General features: G+C 46.4%; 1 protein-coding gene across 2 annotated transcripts in view; it reads right to left on the bottom strand.

Moving 5' to 3' along the window:
• PSTPIP2 (proline-serine-threonine phosphatase interacting protein 2) overlaps positions 1-20,560 on the bottom strand; it is a 53,717-nt gene extending 33,157 nt beyond the window's left edge. Inside the window, exons 1-2 of one of the 2 annotated variants that reach the window (XM_060280377.2) lie at positions 20,474-20,560; positions 3,985-4,085 (exon numbers count right to left, since the gene is read on the bottom strand). In XM_060280377.2, coding sequence (XP_060136360.1) covers positions 3,985-4,085; positions 20,474-20,545 — 173 coding nt within the window. In that variant the 5' untranslated portion in view covers positions 20,546-20,560. Of the gene's footprint in view, positions 1-3,984; positions 4,086-15,976; positions 16,179-20,473 lie in introns of those variants that run through there. The other variant, XM_060280378.2, reaches the window with a different exon arrangement.
• Positions 20,561-23,745: the final 3,185 nt, after the last annotated feature.

Here is a 23,745-nt window from a genome sequence, read left to right as displayed (position 1 = left end):
TACACAACCTAGAGCTCCTCGGAGATAACGTGGGATAGAGATGCAATAAACTAATAAATGTTACGGGAAATGATATACAGTGATACCTCTGGATACGTACCTGATGCGTTCTGGGGTGCTGTTCTCACCCCGAAATGTACGTATCCGGAGCGGCGCTTCTGTGCATGCGCAAAGTGTGCAGAACGCATCTGCGCATGCGCAAAGCTCACAGAATGCTTCTGCGCATGGGCGTGCAGCGGAACCCGGAAGTAAACACTTCCGGGTCCGCCACATACTTAACCTGAAAATACGCAACCCGCAGCAAACGTAACCAGAGGTATGGCTGTATAATGGGTTAAAGAAAATGTTTAAGAAAACTTTTGTCAAAAAAACAGAGGCTTTTTTGCTAGGTATATGTAAGAGGCAGGGAGTACAGAAACCCCCCCGCCTCTAATCAGGAGCAGCTCATTGACCAGTAGTTGTGAGAGTGCAGACTCAGCAGAGGCTAAGCAGGAAATAGGAAGAGGGAATCAGGGCTCTGAGCACCACAGCCTGGAACTGAGGGAGAGGAGCAGGGGGGAAAGGGAAAACATGGAGATCAGACCTTTACCCCCAGTTCCGGAATTGAGGAGACGACGGAAAGGAGACTGTCAGTTTCGCGGCTTTTATGTTGGAAAAGGGGGCGGAGAGGGGCAGTCCCGGATTCTGGATCGGACTGAGAAGACATGTGTTGTGACACCACTTTGCACTGTACATAGCATGCACCAATAAAGACTATTTAAAGACAAGCAGGTGCAGAGTCGTTACTCCAGAGTAGCCATAATAACCTCTGACAGTAAAGTAAGTGAGGAACTGCCAAAAGAAGATAAAAGACTGTTTAGGTATGCAGCGACGGCAGCAAGAATGCTTTTCGCCCATTCCTGCCTGGTAGACATATGAAAGACAATGTGAGAATTATAATAGATATTCTTGAGAGGTTGGAAGTGAAAATAAATACCAAAGCAATGCTAATCTTCGTAGATGCCGAAAAAGCTTTTGATAATATTTCTTGGAATTTTATGAAAAGAAACTTTGCAAAAATGGAGGTTGGCCAAAATTTTGTTAATGGGATTAATGGTATCTACTCTGAGCAAAGAGCTAAGATCATTGTAAATAATGTGGTATCAGAAGAGATAAGAATTGAGAAAGGAACAAGACAAGGGTGCCCACTCTCCCCCCTGCTATTTATTTCTGTCCTGGAGGTTTTGTTGAATATGATAAGGAACAATGATGGTGTTAAAGGAGTTACAGTGGGTATAAAACAATATAAGTTAAAAGCCTTTGCAGATGATTTGGTACTGACTTTGCAGAACCCTAAACAGAGTGCGGCGAGAGCATTGCAGATAATTCAAGAGTTTGGCAGTGTGGCAGGCTTTAAGCTAAACAAAGGAAAAACTAAGGTACTAGATAAGAACTTGACATTGCAAGAGAGACAGAATATAGAGGATTGCACAGGACTGAAGTGTGTAAAAAAGGTGAAATACCTAGGAGTTAATATGACGTCAAAAAATTTGAACTTGTATAAAGATAATTATGAGAAATTATGGAAAGAAATCCAAAGAGATTTGGAAACATGGACAAGGTTGAAATTGTCCTTAATGGGAAGAATAGCAACTGTTAAAATGAATGTATTGCCGAGAATGTTGTTTTTATTTCAGGCCCTACCGATAGTTGACAAGATGAAATGCTTTCAAGAGCGGCAGAAGACACTGTCTAAATTTGTCTGGCAGGGGAAGAAACCTAGGATTAAATATAAACTTTTGACTGATGTAAAAGAAAGAGGAGGATTCTCCTTGCCAGACTTAAAGATTTATTTTGAAGCCGCAGCTTTTTGTTGGTTAAAGGAATGGTTTCTGTTAGACAATGATGATTTGTTGGATCTAGAGGGCCATGATAATGCGTTTGGTTGGCATGCATACTTATGGTATGATAAAGTAAAATTGCATAAAGGTTTTAAAAACCATATAATTAGGAAATCATTGTTTAATGTTTGGATTAGATACAAAGATTTATTGGAAAGAAAAACCCCTAGGTGGATTTCACCACTTGAGGCAAAGAAACCTAAAAGGACAAATATGGATGAGAACAGGCTGAAATACAAAGATATCCTGATGGAGGTGGGAAACCACCTTAAGTTAAGGCCATATGAACAATTGAAAGATAAGCTGAGTGATTGGTTTCAGTATGTGCAGATAAATGAAGTATTCAAGTTAGATAAAAAATTAGGATTCCAAACAGAAAAGTCGAAATTAGAAACGGAATTATTAGAGACAGACCATAAGAATTTGTCCAGAATGTATAATTTGTTGCTAGAATGGCAGTTGAAAGATGAGCAAACAAAATCAGTTATGATTGAATGGGCCAAAGATTTGGGCCACAATGTGATGATGTCGGAGTGGGAAAAATTGTGGAAGAAGGGAATGAAATTTACGGCTTGTACTGTGTTGAAGGAGAATTTGATGAAAATGATGTATAGATGGTATCTGACGCCGGTTAAATTAGCTAAAATGTACCATAAAAGCGATAATAAATGTTGGAAATGTAAGCAGGATGTTGGCTCATTCTACCATATGTGGTGGACATGCCCTAAGATAAAAGGCTTCTGGGAAATGATTTATAATGAGTTGAAAAAGATGTTTAAAAACACATTTTTGAAAAAACCGGAAGCCTTTTTGCTTGGAATAATTGGGGAAGAAATTCCCAAGGATGATGTTAACTTGTTTATGTATGCAACCACAGCTGCTAGGATTTTAATAGCAAAATATTGGAAAAAAGAGGAATTGCCTTCGAAGCAGGAATGGCAAATGAAAATGATGGACTATATGGAATTGGCAGAATTGACAGGAAGACTCCGGGACCAAACAAATGACAAAGTTTTAAAAGATTGGAAGAAATTTAAATTATATATAGGCAATGTATTTGTTAATTAGATTTTGAACATCCAGGAAAATAAAGAAGATAAGGCAATAGGGAGATAATAGAAGATTGAAAGGGAGAAATTATGGTGGATGATATAAGATGAAATTTTGAAGCGTTAATGAGATTATATGATGGGTAAGAAAGATGATTTAGAAACTGCTACAGAAGTTTATAAAAATGAAAATCAATTAGTGGGGAACTGGGGAAGCCAGAAGACAATGAATATTAAAATGGATTCGGGATGATATATTTTTCTTTTTTTGTTGTTGATGTTGTTCTCTGTTTCTTGCTGTATTTGTATTTTTGTATTATGTATTGTTTTTGTATTATGTACTGTTTTTTTATGTGTGTTGATAAAATGTGTAATAAAAAATATAATGAAAAGAATGCTTTTCGCCCAAAGATGGAAAGAAATGCTGACTAGAGAGGAATGGCAGACCAAGTTATTGGAATATGCAGAAATGGCAAGACTGACGGGAAAGATCAGAAACCAGGAAGACCAAATATTCCAAGAACTTCTTAATATACTAAAAAGACCACTGCAGACAGTTAAAATCATTGGCAGGGATACAAGGACACTTGTAATGCAAAATGAACTTTGGTAACTATGATTATATACCCGGTACTACAATGGTAACTCGGTTTAAGTACACAATTGGTTCCAGAAATCTGTACTTAACCTGAAGCGTACTTAACCTGAAGCGAACTTTCCCACTGAAAGTAATGGAAAGTGGATTAATCCATTCCAGACGGCTCCGCGGAGTACTTAAACTGAAAGTACTCAAACCAAAGTGTACTTAAACCGAGGTATGACTGTACAGTAGATGGATACTGGTAAAAGATGCAGGGGGGGTATTGGGGGGGGGGATGGAGCCCATGGAGGGAGGGGAGGGGAGGAGGTCCAAAGGTTCAAAAGAACCATTTTCTTTTTATGTTCTGGAATGGTTAAAATTATTGATTATTGTGTATAAGTGTGTGTGTGTGTGTGTGTGTGTGTGTGTGTGTGTGTGTGTAATGGAGCAAGTTCAACAAGTCTTCAGCACATACCTTTCCTTCAAAAAGTCTTCAAACTCCTTGCAGTTCTTCCTGCCATCATTGAGGTGCTGGATGATGCCATCGTAACCAGCTGTGCTGATTAAATCTGTAGTCTGAGCAAAGGGTATTGAAAAAGATATTTAGAAGAAATATAATGTTTTCTATTTAAAAAACAAACAAACCAGCCCAGCAAGGATCTAGATTGGAAGTTCTTATAGCTATGGTTTTCCCAGTAGTGATGTATGGAAGTGAGAGCTGGACCATAAAGAAGGCTGATCGCCAAAGAAGTGATGCTTTTGAATTATGGTGCTGGAGGAGACTCTTGAGAGTCCCATGGACTGCAAGAAGATCAAAACTATCCATTCTGAAGGAAATCAGCCCTGAGTGCTCACTGGAAGGACAGATCCTGAAGCTGAGGCTCCAGTACTTTGGCCACCTCATGAGAAGAGAAGATGAGATGGTTGGACAGTGTTCTCGAAGCTACGAACATGAGTCTGACCAAACTGCGGGAGGCAGTGGAAGACAGGAGTGCCTGGCGTGCTCTGGTCCATGGGGTCACGAAGAGTCGGACACGACTAAACAACTAAACGACGACTCACTGTTGGGCAAGGAGGAACAGGAGAGGGGATGGAAAAGAGAGGCTGGAAACCTGCAACAAGAGCGCTCTACAATAGGACATCTTATTGTAATACTAAAGCCCAAACTCCTGAACACCAGGCCGTGCTTCAAATCCAGCATTTCTCAAACTTGGCTCTTTCTCCATGCCATGCACCATTTTTGAAACTCAAACCATGGCACCTGCAAGAACAGGACGTTGGACTTAGATGGGCCTCCGGCCTGATCCAGTATGACTCTTCTGGCGTTCTCCCAAATCCACACAGCCGATTCGCCATGGGCTGGGAGGAGAACCACCCGGATTTTTCCAGCTGCACTACCCAAACTACCCACACACATCCAAAGATGAAATGTAAATGCACTGGGCTGTTTGACGGCACAACAAACATTTGTGCACCTGTTCAACCCGAGAACTTGATGGTGTGAATCGGTCTCGAGACTGAAACACACACTTTTCTGGTCTTGTGTTATTTAAAAACTGGGGACTGCAGCTGGGTCCCCCACACTGGGCACCAAGCCGAGAGGGTGCCACAGGGGGCACTGCAACCATAATGAACAACGGAAAGCAAGGGGCAGGGGGGTTGCCAAATGTTGGCATCACAAAGGCGCCTCTGATATTTTAAAAGCTCAAACAGCCTCCACCGAGATGGGGCTATGGCAGCCAAGTGCCACAAAGCCCAGCATCAGCGTTGTAAGGTGTCCTCACCAGAGCCATAGGCGTAGAAGCCAGTGCAAATGTTTCGGCTGGGGAACATAACTAGGTCACCATCTGTGGCACAGCTATAAACAGAAATAACCCCAGAGGAGCTGTTTGCAGGAATATCGGTGGAAACTGTAGGCAGGCTGTTTCAAGGTGACAAGTCAGCCGCTGATGAGTCCTTGGTGCAACAGAAAGAGTGACCGGAGGCAGATGGAAACCAAATTCCAGATACAGCACAATCCTGCTTATGCCTACAGTCCCACTGAACCAACCGAGACTCAGGGGCGCCGACTCCTAGGGGCCCATCTCTTCTGGGGTCCCCTGATTCCCAATATTTTTTGGGGGGGAGGAGCTGGGGGGCCCAATGTTCTGAACCAGGCATCGGCAACATTTTCTGCCCGCGGGCCGGAGGATTCCGGGCTGGACATGGGCCACACAGACGCAGAAGCGATTTCTGGTGCTGCACTGCCCATGTCCCAAACACCAGAAATCGCTTCTGCATGTCCGCGGCTGCACAGAAGCGATTTCTGGTGCTGGCTGCCCATTTCCAAAAATGTCTGCAGCGCCAGAAACCGCTTCTGCAGCTGCATAGACGCAATTTCTGGCGCCACTCGGCGAGTCCCCACGCCGCACTGCGCTGGTTTACCGCAGCACGTGAGGGACTTGCCAAGTGGGCAGCTTGGTTCACGGGCGGCCCGTGGGCCGGATAAACAGCCTCCATGGGCCGTATCCGGCCCATGCGCCAGAGGTTGTGCTCTATGGGATACGGCCCATGGAGGCTGTCGATGCCTGTGAACGAACAAGGGATGGAGTAGGCCAAGTGCAGAGCTGAGGATAGTGAAGAGGCAGCAGGAGGAGGAGGCCGAGCGCAAGAGAGGAGGAGCAGCCACCTGTCACTGAGCCAGCGCTGTGCAACTTGTGAAACTGCCTTCTACTGAATGAGACCAATGGTCCATTTAGCTCTGTACTGTCTACACTGACTGGGATGTGGGGGGCGCTGTGGTCTAAACCACTGAGCCTCTTGGGCAGGGGTTGGCAAGCTTACCGGTCGATGGGCCGGTCCATGCTCCATCCATCGGAGGATGGGCCGGAGTTTGTGCGCACACGTGCTCTTCCAGGTCGGAGGAGCGCCCATGCGCATGCACACATGCTATTTCCAGTGCTCCTCCGACCCGGATGTGCACTGGAAATAGCATGTGTGCATGAACACAGGCGCTTCTCCATCCCGCATGCGTGCACACACGCTATTTCTGGCACACATCTGGGTCGGAGGAGCGCCCGTGCACACATGTCATTTCTGTCACACATCTGCGCTGTGCCACGCTGGTAAGAGCGGGGGGGGCAGCAGGGGTCGCCATGGGCCGGTTAGGCAAGCCTTGCAGGCTGCTACCGGCTCATGGGCCTTAGGTTGCCAACCCCTGCTCTTGGGCTTGCCAATCAGAAGGTCAGCAGTTCAAATCCTCGTGACGGGGTGAGCTCCCATTGCTCTGTCCCAGCTCCTGCCAATTTAGCGGTTCGAAAGCACGCCAGTGCAAGTAGATAAATAGGTGCCGCTGTGGCTGGAAGGTAAATGGCATTTCCGTGCACTCTGGTTCCCATCAGTGTTCCGTTGCGCCAGAAGCGGTTTAGTCATGCTGGCCACATGACCTGGAAAGCTGTCTGTGGACAAACGCTGGCTCCCTTGGCCTGAAAGCAAGATGAGCACCACAAGCCCATAGTCACCTTTGACTGGACTAAACCATCCAGGGGTCCGTTACCTTTATCCTCTTTTTTTACACTGACTGGCAGCAGCTCTCCAAGGTTTCAGACAGGGGTCTGTTCTGTCCCCACCTAGAGATGCCAGGGGTTGAACTTGGGACCTTCTGCACACAAGACAAATGCTCCACCACAGAGCTCCAACCCATCTCCATGACTGTTCAGGGATAAGCCCTGCTAAATTCAGGGGGACCCCTTCCCAAGTAAGTGGGCCTAGGATTCTGTAATTGGCATTCCAAACTTAACAAACCATTGTTCTCAGAGGGGAGGAACCTCGCTAACAGTGTCTGGGAACCAAAGTGCTCGAGATTGCTTCTTTGCCGTTTGATCTAATTTTATTCTTTACGGTGACTCGGGAGCATCCAGTATCACAGCTCTATGTGAGTGTCTGGATTTAGTACAGTTCAGAGTTATTCCTTATCATCTTCTTTGGAGTAAAAAATTTGCAATTGTTTCAATTCAAATCATGGTACTGTTTGGAACAGTGTTTCCCAAACTTGAGTCCTCAGCTGTTGTTGGACTACATATCCCATCATCCTCAACCACTGGTCCTGTTAGCTAGGGATGATGGGAGCTGTGATCCAACAGCTGGAGATCCAAGTTTAAGAAAACCTGCTTTGGAATTACAGGCCTCACTTCCTTTTCCTCTTGGTCCATAGAATCATAGAATCATAGAGTTGGAAGAGACCACAAGGGCCATCCAGTCCAACCCCCTGCCAAGCAGGAAACACCATCAAAGCATTCCTGGCATATGCCTGTCAAGCCTCTGCTTAAAGACCTCCAAAGAAGGAGACTCCACCACACTCCTTGGTAGCAAATTCCACTGCCGAACAGCTCTTACTGTCAGGAAGTTCTTCCTAATGTTTTTAGGTGGAATCTTCTTGAAGTTTGAATCCATTGCTCCGTGTCCGCTTCTCTGGAGCAGCAGAAAACAATCTTTCTCCCTCCTCCATATGACATCCTTTCATATATTTGAACATGGCTATCATATCACCCCTTAACCTTCTCTTCTCCAGGCTAAACATACCCAGCTCCCTAAGCCGTTCCTCATCAGGCATCGTTTCCAGGCCTTTGACCATTTTGGTTGCCCATTTTGTTATTGGCTCAGTAAATCATATTGTTGTATCCTATACATCTTTACTGGCAATGGTGACAACTTGCCCTTTCTCTAAAACTAATTTTCTTACATTTCTTGGCCGTTATTAAAATGCCATTTTAAAATATTTGGGGTTGGCACAGATTGCAGCATAAATTGCCCACCTGCATTGAACTATGCCATTCTGCAACAGAAAGCGCAGCACAGGGCCAGGGTTTTGTTTTCACTGCTCTACACATATTGCCATCTTTCCCACTTCTCTTCCTGACTTCCTGCACACAGAGCAGCTTCACATTAGCACATTAAACAATCCAGACTTGACCCCATATCCTGTTTTCTTACTTCCATTTTTCTTTCCAATGACTTTTCTATCACAGCCCTGCTTAACTTCCTTCTCTAGCTTCTGTTAATACAGACCAGGCACCCTGTTTGTCCTCTAATCATTTCATTGAGAAGTGGACTCAGTCCAAAAGCTGCTCTCTTTCTGCCCCAAGGAGGGCTGTAACTCAAACGATATTATTAATGATGATAATAATAATAATAATAATAATAATAATAATAATAATAATTTATACCCCGCCCTTCCCAGTCAAGACTGGGCTCAGGGCGGCTAACAACAAATAATATCAGCACAAATATAAAAGAAACAATTCAGTTAAAACACAGATTAATACAATGTTAAAATTCAATTTTAAATTAAAAATCTACGAATAAGATAAAACCATTATAAAATAAAACCTTAGGGGAGGGTAACCGTGGGGTCAGACTGCGTCAGTCCGAATGCCAAACGGAACAGCTGATGATGATGATTTTAAAAAATTGTATACTGTCCTATACCCGCAGGTCCCAGGGGTTCACAACATAAAACACAAAATACATAATAAAAACAAAAACAAAAACAAGAGCAACCCAGTAATTCCCCCCCCCAACACATTTTAAAGGGGCATTGGATGTGAATCAGCCAGAGGCCTGGTTAAAGAGGAATGTTTTGCCCAACGCCTAAAGGTGTATAATGCGGGTGGCAGCTGAACCTCCCTAGGGAGAGCATTCCACAAATGGGGAGCCACTGCGAAAAAAAGGTCTGTTTTTGTGTTGTCACCCTCTGGACCTCTCACCGAGGAGGCACACAAAGAAGGGCTTCAGAAGATGATATTGGGGTCCAGGTTGGTTCTTAGGGAGAGAAGCAGTCCCGAACATCTTGATTTGCATACAGAAGAAAACGCTCCGTCTCCAGGTAGAGCTGAGATGGACCAATCATAGAATCATAGAATCATATAGTTGGAAGAGACCACAAGGGCCATCCAGTCCAACCCCCTGCCAAGCAGGAAACACCATCAAAGCATTCTTGACATATGGCTGTCAAGCCTCTGCTTAAAGACCTCCAAAGAAGGAGACTCCACCACACTCCTTGGTAGCAAATTCCACTGCCGAACAGCTCTTACTGTCAGGAAGTTCTTCCTAATGTTTAGGTGGAATCTTCTATCTTGTAGCTTGAATCCATTGCTTCGTGTCCGCTTCTCTGGAGCAGCAGAAAACAACCTTTCTCCCTCCTCTATATGACATCCTTTTATATATTTGAACATGGCTATCATATCACCCCTTAACCTTCTCTTCTCTAGGCTAAACATACCCAGTTCCCTAAGCCGTTCCTCATAAAAACAATCGTCTGAGTCATGTTCTTTCTATGTTCCTAAGGCAGCCTTTCTCAACTTTGGGTCTGCAGCTGTTGTGGGACTACAACTCCCATCATCCCTAGTTAGCAGGACCAGTGGTCAGGGATGTTGGGAGTCGTAGTCCAACAAACCCCCCTTGCTTCTGTACCTGAGAAGTGACCGTCAATGTAACAGATACCGGTATGTTAACCTCAGATATGCAGATGACACAACCTTGATGGCAGAAAGTGAGGAGGAATTAAAGAACCTTTTAATGAGGGTGAAAGAGGAGAGCGCAAAATATGGTCTGAAGCTCAACATCAAAAAAACCAAGATCATGGCCACTGGTCCCATCTCCTCCTGGCAAATAGAAGGGGAAGAAATGGAGGCAGTGAGAGATTTTACTTTCTTGGGCTCCTTGATCACTGCAGATGGTGACAGCAGTCACAAAATGAAAAGACGCCTGCTTCTTGGGAGAAAAGCAATGAAAAAAACTAGACAACATCTTAAAAAGCAGAGACATCACCTTGCCAACAAAGGTCCGTATAGTTAAAGCTATGGTTTTCCCAGTAGTGATGTATGGAAGTGAGAGCTGGACCATAAAGAAAGCGGATCGCCAAAGAATTGATGCTTTTGAATTATGGTGCTGGAGGAGACTCTTGAGAGTCCCATGGACTGCAAGAAGATCAAACCTATCCATTCTTAAGGAAATCAGCCCTGAGTGCTCACTGGAAGGACAGATCATGAAGCTGAGGCTCCAATACTTTGGCCACCTCATGAGAAGAGAAGAATCTTTGGAAAAGACCCTGATGTTGGGAAAGATTTAGGTCACTAGGAGAAGGGGACGACAGAGGATGAGATAGTTGGACAGTGTTCTCGAAGCTACCAACATGAGTCTGACCAAACTGCGGGAGGCAGTGGAAGACAGGAGTGCCTGGCGTGCTCTGGTCCATGGGGTCATGAAGAGTCGGACACGACTAAACGACTAAACAACAACATGTTAACCTGTTGTTTTGGCATTTCAAATTGTTTTATGTGCAAATCGCCTCAAGAGAGTGGTTCAAAAGCCAATTAATAAATCAGCTGCAATAATAATCAATAAGAGCAACCACTCGCCCACCGTCTCGGCGCGTCCAGCTTCCCAAAGTACCACTTTCAGAGAGCAAACCTCCAGTTGCACTTTCACAGGCCCCGTTTTGCAAGGCAAAGAGGGACAGGGAGAAGTTGGCGAGGAAGAAGGAAGTGACAGATGCCATTTCAAAAGGGTGAAGGGAAGAAAGCGAGAGGAGCCAGCAAGGCAATCGCCGGCTGCTGGCCCCCTACATCCCCATCCACAGCATGCATTAGAAACTAAACTCATTTATCAAAGCATAAAACTTCGTGGGCTGCTGTCCCCTTCATCACAGGTCCAAGGCACAGTCCTCAGTTGCAGGAACACTGTTTACAAACCCGGCAGGCAGGTGGGCAGATGGTGAGCCACAAGCTCGGAGGAATGAACAAATGTAAAAGGGCAGACCGAGAGAATTCAGCTGGAACTCACAGAAGCACAGTGACCCTTTGCAGGCAGCAATGATGGGCAATAAAGCTGTAAACTTGGCAATGCAGAGATAATAAACCTCTGCAGTGCAGTAGGACAGGAAACAGTTGCTCAGCAGGTAGTCACCAATCTATCAATGAAACCCATGGATTCTGCCCTGCTCAAACGCACCTTCTGTCTCAACCAGAGCCGGTCCACCCATTAGCCTGGCTGAGGCAGCCGCCTCGGGCAGCAGGCTGGGGACAGCCCAGAGGGGCGGCAAATCCAGAAAGACAGGGCAATCCTTGAGTGCCGTTTCCCCAGGTTGCAGTAGCTGCAACAGACGGGGCGAACCAAGAAAACGTGAGAAAAAGAGGAGACAAAAGGAACCATGGAAGGAGAGGATGGGAAAGTCAGCTGAGGAATGCTTTCTGGTTTTCTGTTTATTTTCTGGATATCCTAACATTGCTATTTTTTCTGTTTCGGAGTTGCTATTTCTTTTGCTCCTTGCATCATTTCTGTTTATCTCTCTCTTTGATAAGGAATTGTATCGGAAGTGCAAATAAATAAAAACAAAACAGGCTGGGGTGGCTTCTGCCAACTGGGGGTGTCTCGCTCAAAACGGGACAGTTGTGGCATATGGGGGGAGTCGCGGGCGCTGTTTTCTGGTTTGCCTCAAACGGCAAAAGGTCCTAGGCCAGCCCTGCTCTCAACAGATGCGTGGTTGCAATTATGCATTTGCTGAGGTGTCCTCTAGTTCCATCTTCAAGCGATGAGACACTTGCGTTCCCCCAAAACCTCACAAGGCACTTCCTAATATAATGGTGCACTGTATCTGCCCCCCCCTCAACAAGAAGGGCACTGCCCCTCTCCTCAATCTGAAACGTGGGGTTTCTTTTTCCTTCCTAAATACATCCTTTATATTTTTTGCAAACCACGGTTTCCTCCTCTCTCTCTCTCTCACGCCAAGCATGTCAATATCTGCCTCCATTTCTGTCAGCCATCACCACCTGCACCTGCTATTAGCACAAGTGCCATAGCGTTTGTTATTTTTAACCCGCCTCAGTCAGTAGGTGCTGTACGCTAAGTGCATGCTAAAGGTACAAATTCTTCCCACGGGTTTGCAGCCTGAAAAGACAAAGCGACAGGAGGAAATGGAAAGAGGTGAAAATGAGGCGAAGATGGGAGCGGTTGCGAAGAGAGGCACCCTCTTTGTGTGGCGCTGAAATCATAAAATCGTAAAGTTGGGAGGGACCCTGAGAGTCATCTAGTCCAACCCCCGGCTATGTGGGAATCTTTTGCCCAATGTGGGACTTGAACTCATGACCCTGAGATGAAGAGTCCCATGCTCCACCGACTGAGCTGATTGCAAGGAAAGAGAGGGCTGACATCAGGAGAAGGGGAGCTCTGGGGAGCAGGGGCAGCAAGGAGGGGGTATGCAATAGAGCAGAGGGGGTGTCCCCAAGCCTTTGGGGTTCATTGGGCATATTTAGAATTTAGAGGGTGTGATCTGGGCTGCTGGGAGTTGTAGTTCTGGAGGGTGCCATGTTAGCAAAGGCTGGACTAGGAGATTAGGAGAAGCTGCTTAAATACTCCATGCAGATCAAAAATGATAGGGCGTAGCTCAGTGGTAGAAGAATATTTGATACCCCGCTTTATCACTACCCGAAGGAGTCTCAAAGCGGCTAACATTCTCCTTTCCTTTCCTCCCACACAACAAAAACTCTGTGAGATGAGTGAGGCTGAGAGACTTCAAAGAAGTGTGACTAGCCCAAGGTCACCCAGCAGCTGCATGCGGAGGAGCGGAGACGCGAACCCGGTTCCCCAGATTACGAGTCTACCGCTCTTAACCACTACACCACACTGGCTCTCCAGTGGTAGAGCATCTGTTCAATATCAGGCATCTTCGAGTAGGGCTGGGAGAATGACAGCTCACTCATCGAAGCAGTGGGCGGTGTTTGTGACCTCTGCCTGGGTGACACCCCCTTTGCTTGCTGACCGTCGCCCTGCCCCCTCCCCGGCTACCCAATCGGCTGCCGACTGGGGGGGCGGAGCGAGAGTCAAGTAGGGCAGGCTCCAGCTGACCATCTCTCCAGTTGGTCCTTTTCTGAGAATTGCTTCACACTTGACGTGACGTGGGCACAGGACAATGAAGGTCACAACAGTAGAAAGTGAAATGTAAGCCCCCTCAAAGCACTTGAGGATATGCAGAGCGTGTACCCCAAAGATCCACACTTGGCAGCTGCCCCCTGACGTTTCTGGCCAGTTTTACCAGTTGCTGCTTCTTCCAGAGAATCCTGGGGACTGTAGTTTGTAAAGGGTGCTGCAAGTTGAAAGGAGACTCCCCTGTTCCCCTCCTAGAGGCAAAATTCCCAGAGATCCCTGGGAAGAGGGATTGGTTTAAGCAGAGAGTTCAGATGGTTGGCCTTCAAGAGGTTCTCTCCCGCTGTCTGATCCTAAACTCTGGGAGACAAGGTCCATTGTCTGTCTTTGCTACTATGTAAATATGCAGGATTTGAAATGGTACAAGCAATTTTTTTTGTTTATGTCCAATTGCTGCGTCCTTCACCTTTCGCTGTTCCTCTGGTCTGTATCCTTTTCTGCATTCCTGGCTTTGTAACCATTGAGGCAACACTTGCATTGTACATTTATAGTGGTATCATCCCACTTTAAATGATCATGATTCCCCCCCCCAAAAAAAAAAAATTCTTGGAAACTGTGGTTTGTTTGGGCCACCCCGTTCCCCTCACAGAGCTATGATTCTCAAAGTGGTTGATCAGTTAGAGAGAGAAAGAGAGAGAGAGAGAGAGAGAGAGAGAGAGAGAGAGAGAGAGAGAGAGAAACCCCTCCAAAATCCACACTTAGACAATAACTTAGGATCAACCAAAAGGCCGTATCTGGGATTGGACTGTTTGCCACTATGGTACACTAGCTTAGAGAGTGGGAGAGAAATAAGATTCTAAAGCAAATGGAACAGAATTGTTCCTATTAGGATAGCTAGAAGGAAAATGCCAGTATCAACTGCATAAATTTAGTGCATTCCATAAATGTGTTTATCAAATAAGTTGCAAGTCAGAGGAGGAGGTTGGCAATGGCTAATTTTTTTAAAAAAGATATATACCGCTATTCCAGCTTGCGTGGCCTGAGAGGCTCTCCATTACAAAAGTTACAGAAACTTTTGGCCTATCTCTAGACAACTCAACGGTGTAAGGGAAGCACTCTGCACATGCTCATGACCAGGCATCCCCAAACTGCGGCCCTCCAGATGTTTTGGCCTACAACTCCAATGATCCCTAGCTAACAGGACCAGTGGTCAGGGAAGATGAACCGAAATGATCAAGAAGGACTGGAGCAACTCGTCTGAGGAAGGATGACAACATCTGGGACTTGGTAGTTTTTAAAAAGCTGAGCAAAAGGCAGGGGAGACACGAGAGGCGTCTATTAAATTATGAATGGTGTGAAGAAAGGAGATACGTTTTTTTCACTCTATGTAATTTTAGAACTTGGGAATGGTGTCATGCAACAGAGAGGAGAACGTGGCTGGAGAAAAGCTTTCCTCCCTCTGGCATAACACTGGAATTCATAGACATCCAAAGAAGTTGAATGTCGGAAGATCAAGGGCAGACCAGAGGACCAGAGGAATAAACCATGGAATTCAATCCCTCAGAAGGCAACAATGGCCACCAACAGTGGATGGCTTTAAAGGGTTAGGCAAATTCATGGAGGAGAAGGCTAAAAATGGCTAAGTTCCGCCTCTTGCTCCAGAGGCATTAATGCCTCTCAGTATCAATTGCCAGGAATTGTGAATGCTATTGCACTGCAGGCTAAGCTTCCCACAGGAATCTGGCCGGCCACTGTGAGAACAGGATGCTGGAATGGATGGGCCACTGGCCGGCACACCTCTCTGTTGAGAGCCTGGAGAATGAGCAGGAAGAGGCAGACAGAAAAAGGAAGAGACTCAGAAGGACAACAGAGGACCTGAGGACAGGGAGGGACCAGCAGCAGCCAGAAACAGCTCAAACATACAACCAACCCATGGGTTAGCCTGCTGCCAATAATGCCAAGGCTGCAGGTTTGATCCTTGCAGGGGGCAAATTCACGCAATGCAGGGGGTTGGACTAGACGACCCTCAGGGTCCCTTCCAATTCTGTGACTTGACATATCTATGCAACACCTTAAAGCTCAGCACAGATGCGCTGTGGCACACATTTCTGGGACCAAGGTCCATTTCCTTAGCTCTCACCTGCACAAAAAACTTTTAAGCCATGATAAATAGCTTACAACCTTCCAGCTGAGATAGGACTCTTCCCTCGAGGCGCCACACAGGGCTCAAACCAGCCTGTGGGGCCTCGCCTCCCCTTTTGAGTCCCCCAAACAGCCCTTGTGCCTTTAAGAGCTGCCCAAAGGGAGCAATTGCGCCAGCTGTGCTTCCCCTCCTCCACTCCCCCCCCCCCGCGCACACACACAAAAACAGCTGCATCGCCAGGAGGACGCGCGCACCTGGAGAGATTCGCCCTTAGAGGCGCAGGGTCTGCATTGCATCTGTGCAGCTTGGCTGCAGGTATCCAAACGCCCCCTCTCCCCAACCCTTTATAACTAAGCCTTAAAAAGGGGGGTCTAACTTTTCCGTCCAGAGACCGGACACGCTCCCACGCTTTCTCCCCTCTCACCCAGAAGTTGTCCTTGAAAAGAGTCTCCCGCATGGTGGCTGCCGGAGCGGCTGCAACAGGTTAGATCCCCACCTCCTGCCAGGTGCGCAAAAAGTGCCCAGGCTTCTGTCGTTGCTGCCGCTGCCGCTTCTACTGCCCGGCCGAGCTGCTCCACGCAAGTTCCTCAATTCTCCGTGCCTTTTCTCCCCACCCTCCCTTCCCTGCTTCTCTTTTCTCCTGGGTCTTAAAGCCGGTGCTAGCGCAAAAAAGGGGGGAACCCATTCTTTCCCTCTGAATTGGACAAAGGGGGAAGGGTAGGCCCCTGAGATGCAGTTGCTGTCCGCTAGCAAAACGCCTTTAAAAGTTGTGTAGAAGGTGGGGGAAATTCGTAGAACACCTTAAGGATCGCTGAGAAGATTTAAAGGCGTCAGCAGGATTGCTTTAACACTTATAATGTAATAAGGTTAATGTTAAAAGCGGATATAATAAAATGAATTTGAAAAATGGAATTAGATGCAGTAGAAAGAACAGGTAATTTTGGAAACGGTGGTTGGGGTGGGGTGGGGTGGGGTGGGGGGAAGTCCGGGGATTCAAGTAATCCCAGTTGTGTAAAAAGTTGGAAATGTTTTAAATGCAAACAACACTGTTGAAAAAATGAAAAATAAAATATCCAAACATATCTCTCTCTCTCTCTCTCTCTCTCTCTCTCTCTCTCTCTCTCTCTCTCTCTCTCTCTCTCTGTGTGTGTGTGTGTGTAGATTCTCATAGAGGGCTAAAAATGTATGCTCAAATTTCCTCTTTTCTGCACAAATTGTAAAAAAAAAAAATGGAGTTTGAGGCTTTCCCTTGACTTGGGGGAGGGGTAATTGAGGACTACCCCAGAGCAGGGACAGTGTCATCCTTTTATATGTGGCTACTCAAAAGTGACTGAATTTAATGGGGTATTAATAATAATTATAGTTATTACTGTATTTTATTTTGCCCAGCCTTCATCTGAAGGTCCCATGGCAGGTTACAATTAAAACACGATACAGTATTTTAATTAGGGGGAAGGGAGAGGCTGGGTCCCAGCAATCGTGTACATGATCTCAATTTTCACGAGTCGGGTTAAAGAGCTCCCAAATAAAGCTGCATACTCACTATACATTTAAAACACCCACCCCAAGAACCTTGGGAATTGTAGTTCACACCTCGCAGAACTATACTTCCCGGTAACTTTAACAAATTTGCAGCAAGAGGTCCCAATAAATATATATTATTGTGCCTATTTATAACTCAGAGCAATACTATATAAGTCTGATGACGTGGACTATAGTCCATACAAGTTTATAGCATAATTTGTTCGTCTTTTAACGTATTGCAGAAGTTTCTTGTTTTGCTGCAACAGGCTAGCAGGCTTCCCCTCTGGGAAATCTTTACCATGTTTATTCGGATGTCAACCCCCATTGATTTCAGTGGGCTTTACTTCCAAGAAAGCAGATTTGGATTATATAGATTTAGGATTGTGGTCTTTCTGGTGTGGTTCTGATTGATAGGTGGCAAACATTCAACAGGTGGAGCTCTCGCTGACTGTTGCCCAGGAAAAAGCTGCATCGTTTGAATTTTCGTGTGCTGCACAGATAGAGGAGCCCCGTCAGACAAAAAGGTGGCAACAGAATCTTCATTTAGGAGCAGAGGTGTGTTGGGAGGATCAGCTGGAGTGTTGGCAAAATCAGGGAACATTTGCAGGCGCTAATTAACTCCAGTTTTCAAGTTGCTTGTTACACACAAAACACTTTCAGATGCAGTAGATCCTGGGAAGAAGAGGTGCTGTGCTCTGAAGGAAGAATGGTTTCTGGCAAGGATATGCAGTTAAGAGAAACCAGAAGCCTATGATTTTCACAATTGCTTATCCCAGGATAAAAAGAGAAAAGGTCTTTTAAAAAACCCACTCCAACCTTGCTAGCCAGGTGGCCAAATGCAAAAGGGATGTGATTCCACCCCACCCCCTTTAACATTCTGGAAGAAACACAATTTGAGCCAGTCTAGCTTCTCAGGCAAGGCTCAGAAAAGCTGCCCCTGCTGATTTTTCCTCTTTGTCAATCATATTTAGTGTATTTTTTTTTTATCCCACCCACCTTTCCTCCAAGCATAAAGTAGCACACATAGTTCTCCTCTACATGTTACCCTCACAATAACCCTGCGAGGTAGGCTGGCCTGTGAGATGAGCGGCAAAGGTCTGCCAGTGAATGCCGTGGCTGAGTGGAGATTTGAATCCAGGGCTCCCTGGTCGTGGTTTGAGACTCTTAACTGCTACATAACCACCATACTAGGTTTACTTAACAAAATTATTTAATAACTGAGGGAGGGGGGAGCGTTCTTCATTTAAGAGCACGAGAAGAGTTCACTGTCTCCTGTGGAAGTGAGTTCCATAGTTTAACACTGCAGGATGAAGACCTGTATTTGTAGGAAGTAAAGTGCCCAGATTTTAAAAAAAACAAACCCATTTTTTTTCCTTTTTAAGTAAAAGCTGAAAACTTTGTGATGGTGAAGTTCTGTCTGAGAAAAGGTAGTGACGGATAGAACAGATAGAAGTATTTTTAAGGCTGCCTTTCATGGCATAAATGGGACCCAGGTGGCGCTGTGGTTAAACCACTGAGCCTAGGGCTTGCTGATCAGAAGGTCGGCGGTTCGAATCCCTGTGACGGGGTGAGCTCCCGTTGCTTGGTCCCAGCTCCTGCCAACCTAGCAGTTCGAAAGCACGTCAAAATGCAAGTAGATAAATAGGAACCGCTACAGCGGGAAGGTAAACAGCGTTTCCATGTGCTGCTCTGGTTTGCCAGAAGCGGCTTTGTCATGCTGGCCACATGACCAGGAAGCTGTACGCCGGCTCCCTCAGCCAATAATGCGAGATGAGCGCGCAACCCCAGAGTCGGTCACGACTGGACCTAATGGTCAGGGGTCCCTTTACCTTTACCTTTACCTTCATGGCATAAAACCCTCATGAAGCAGCTCACGAGACATAAAAATACAAAACAATATTTTATTTTAAAAAAATAGGATAAAACAACTGTTCAAAGCACCACATGCTGACAGCGGATAAAATGATTACGGCTGTATTTGCAAGTCAACCACTGGAACATGGAAATTACAGGAGCATTTCTCATGCAAAGTTTGCAACAAGAGGCATTGCAATCCACGACGCATCAGATGCGTTGGCACAGAATGAAGACTCCACCTGTTCTCCCGGTTTGCCCTGCCTGACAAGAGTTACTAAAAATACAGCTGAACAATGAGGAAGGTCGGACAGGACAATCGGCTAGTTTGTTTCCAGGTTATGACAGTAAGAGAATACATACAAGAGGAAGTCCCAAGCGCGCACACAAACACACCCTCTCAGTTGCCAATCATGATAACTCAGCCTCAGAAGGAATGCTTCCAAAGAGGGATCAGCAACTAGAAGCCCTCGAGACTAATCCGTCCTCCCTTGAGGGATGGGGACCGGCCTCCCCACATTGCCAGCCCAGAAGCCTGCAGACAGCTGAAGTACAAGGGTGTTAAGGCAACTTCCCATGACCCACCACACAGAAGCGAACAAGGGGTTTGGTGGGAGAACAGCCGGCAAGCCTACTACTTCGTGTGTATTTGTATGTATGTGTGAACAAGGGGCAAATAAAGGTCAGAAAGCTGCTTGGTGCCACAGTTTCTAACTATGAGTCACGATGTTCCTTATTGCAAAAGGCCCGATCCTACCCTAAATAACCCTGCGACAGTCTGAAAGCACCCCTAGACAATAGCAACTGGGTAACATGAAGCTGCCTTATGAAGAGACAGACTGCTGGATTGCTCCGACCGGCAGAATCTCACAGCAGCCCAGGTTGGATATTTAACATTATGAGATGGCAGAATGGACTGTACAAATCGAACTGCAAGGGAAGAGACCATTTTTAATGGTCCCTTGAGTAAGAACAACTAGAACAGGCATCCCCAAACTGCGGCCCTCCAGATGTTTTGGCCTACAACTCCCATGATCCCTAGCTAACAGGACCAGTAGTCAGGGATGATGGGAATTGTAGTCCAAAACATCTGGAGGGCCGAAGTTTGGGGATGCCTGAACTAGAAGCAGGAAACTTGCCATTTGGGAGAAACCATTTGCTCTCCTTGCTGTCTCTACTCTGTTTTATCTTTTACAGCATTCATAAATTTGATCCGCAACTGCATTGGAATTGTTCATTCTACCCTGCACTGGGAGTCTACCACCTCATTCTGCTGCATGTTAGATCCAGACTCAAGCTACATTCTCTACCTGTTGCCTGATCTTTCCAGTTGTCTGAGCCAGGGATTAAATCTGGGCAGTTGTCTGCCTGCAAAGGATGTGCTTGTCACTAGATTGAAATGCTTTTGCCCAGTCCCTGGAAAATGTCCAAGATGACCCATGTAAGCCCAAAAGGACCTCTAGCCAGAACTCACAACAAAGATTTAATACTTCTTCCAAAATCACCTGTGCTTCCTTTCCTTCTCCAACCGTAGCTTTCTTACCTCCTTTGGCAGAGATGTTTCTTTGAAGAGTGTTCTTTCCACTGTAGAAAAAGTATTCCATATTAAATCCATGAGCCTTCCTGTCCTCTTTTCCTTTCTGTCTCTCCTGCGCCCAGGAAGGCTGCCTTGCTGTAATGTGCGACTCAGTGTAAGGAACAGACCTGAATGAAACTAGGTGACCTGGGAGCATTAACCCACAAGCGTCATATTGCAGCAAGGAAGTCTATGGAGCAAGACTATGGAGGTGGGGAAAACACTAGCAGGAAGGTGTACTTTCCTGGAAAGTGTCTCCAGAAACCCAGGAAGCTGCACAATTATTGGATTAGTGACATCCCTTAACCCAGGTGGAACATGGGGATGAACACACACAATGATACCATGGTGGCGGTTGTTATCCCTCTGCCTGGAGAGACAATGGAGTGTGCCTCCAGGGGTGAAGACAAACGGTTGCATTAACAGCACCAAAGTGACCTCCCTGGGTTAAAAAAAGGTAAAGGACCCCCGGACAGTTTAGTCCAGTCAAAGGACTATGGGGTGTGGTGTTAATCTCGCTTCAAGGCCAAGATTAGACCTGTTTAGACCACAGTACCGCTCATGTCCCTGGGACACAAACCTGGGCAGGGGTTATGGAGGTTCTGGGTTACCCAGATGACAAGACCCACCCCCCTCTTGACCTCGCTGATGTGGTCCAAAGGAAAGCAGAAGACTTTTGGCACCAGCTTGGCTGCAGGAGTTGCCAGAAGGAAGAGAACAAAGCACCATAACAACTGTCTTAGGGACTCCACTCCAGATTCGCGTAGGGTTTACTCCTTAGCCTTTTCTTCTTCCAAAGATATCCCACAAGGCAGCGGAGGTTTAGCAGGGTTGAAACTAGGATTGATTTCACCCGGGTCAAAGACCCAGTTTGGCACACACACACAAACGTGCTCATTTGTTTACATGCACACACAGGCTGGGAGCCTTAATGGTGACCCTGCGGAGGCTCTGTCCGAGGCAAATATATATATATATATATAGCCAGTCCCCCTGTAGGTACAGCACTGGTTTCGGATCATAAATTTCCTTCTCCTAGGTGGGCTATCTTCCCAGGTTGACGAGTCCCATGTGCCCCTCACTTCCCTCTACAGCACATGCAGAAACCGCCTTCTTGACTGTTGGACGCACTACTGTATTGGTCTTGTCCACTCAATCCACCAGAGCCTGCCTTCACATGCAGGTGAAGTCCCTAACTCGCCACGGGTTTGAGACCTATCAGCTACCCTCACCTGGTTTAGCCAGCCAGTCGAAGCAATTTCTGGGGTGTGGCTGCTGTTGCATGCTGGCAGCTTCTAGGAGCCACAGGTGAGAGCTGAGTGCAGGGTGGGGACCAAAGGTGGACAAACTACCCCAGAAGGAAAATGACGTGTCCCCCACCAGAGGTACTACCCCTCCGCCTAACACCCCATTGCATGTTAAAGCAGTTGTTTTTCTCTTAGCACCAGGAACAACTTCACAGTACAATGAAATGTTTTATTTGGTTAGTAGGTGACCCTTTGGATCAATCATGTATCTTTCCCCACAGTCCAGTGCTGCGATCTGAACCCTCAGCGTTGGCTTAAAATATATTACAATGCATTCAGGTCAGGGGTTTCGAAAAGGGAGCTGGAAATGTGTGCTCTGATTGTGCAAGCCACAGGTGAACAAGATGGAGCACTGGCCTTCTGTCACATACGTGACTTCTGATGGAAGAGGAAAAAGCCATGGGCTAGGAAGGAAACTTTGACTGCTGGGAAATGGAATGTACGTGTCAGGTTTCTTTGCAGGGTGGATGAACTCTGGGGCTTTTCCATGTGTGACTCCTCTAATCTTGTGCCTCTTTATCATCTCCAAAGTTGCTCAAACTGGAGACCTTAAAGCCATTATTTCACTCTCACACACCCGATACACCATGCACGCATGCTGAGAGGTGTGGGTTTAATCTCTAGACAGGGGTTCCCAAAACATGGCTCACGAGCTTCATTCACCTGGTCTGTAGTGTGTCATTGGATTTGTGGCTTGAGAGGGAATATCCATCACCTTAAATACTCCTACTAAACTGTAACTGTATTGCTTCTTTTATTTCTTATATTGCATTTCATATTGGATGCTATGGAATTGTAACAATAAAATACAAACCATCCAGCAATGACTAGGACAGAAAAATCACTAGGTGGTCCGCAAAGACCCTCAGCAATTTTCAAGTGGTCCGTGGGGTGGGGTGGAGAGAAAAGAGTCCGATCACCATTGCTCCAAGGCCTCATTCGAACATTACTGGCAGAGGATGTTGCATGGGAGATTCCAAACTCCTCTGGTCATGTTGTTGGGGAGTAGGGGAGACTGCTGCCTTAGAACAAGTGTGGGGAACGTGGCGCTGGATACATGGGTGAACTGCAATTCCCACCATCCCATGCTGGTTGGGGTTGATGGGAGTTGGGGGTCCAGCAGTACCAGGATGACAACAGGTCGCTCATCACTGCCTTATTAGTTCCCATAGCACAAGCATAGGCAAACTCTGGCCCTCCAGATGTTTGGGACTACAATTCCCATCATCCCTGACCACTGGTCCTGTTAGCTAGGGATGATGGGAATTGTAGCCCCAAACATCTGCAGGGCTAGTTTGCCTATGCCTGCCAAAGCAGCACATTCCCTGAAATGAAAAGTCAAGGAGGCTAAGCAAGAAGATCTAGAGCAGGCATCCCTAAACTTCAGCCCTCCAGATGTTTTGGACTACAATTCCCATAATTCCTGACCACTGGTTCTCTTAGCTAGGGATCATGGGAGTTGTAGGCCAAAACATCTGGAGGGCCGCAGTATGGGGATGCCTGATCTAGAGTGAGCATGACAATCATTTATGGTCAGGACACTCACAGGTCCAGAGTCATGGCCTTCCCCTCCCAGTACGTTTCCGAGCACAGTTCAAAGTGTTGGTGCTGACCTTTAAAGCCCTAAATGGCCTCGGTCCAGTATACCTGAAGGAGCATCTCCACCTCCATCGTTCTGCCCGGACCCTGAGGTCCAGCACCGAGGGCCTTCTGGTGGTTCCCTCGTTGCGAGACGCCAAGTTGCAGGGAACTAGGCAGAGGGCCTTCTCAGTAGAGGCGCCCGCCCTGTGGAACGCCCTCCCATCAGATGTCAAAGAGAAAAACAACTACCAGACTTTTAGAAGACATCTGAAGGCAGCCCTGTTTAGGGAGGCTTTTAATGTTTAATAGATCACGGTGTTTTATTTTTCTGTTGGAAGCCACCCAGAGTGA

The sequence above is a fragment of the Zootoca vivipara genome, chromosome 10, assembly GCF_965207765.1.
Source record: "Zootoca vivipara chromosome 10, rZooViv2.hap1.1, whole genome shotgun sequence".
NCBI classification, from domain to species: Eukaryota; Metazoa; Chordata; class Lepidosauria; order Squamata; family Lacertidae; genus Zootoca; species Zootoca vivipara.
This window is presented reverse-complemented; position numbering and strand designations above follow the sequence as displayed.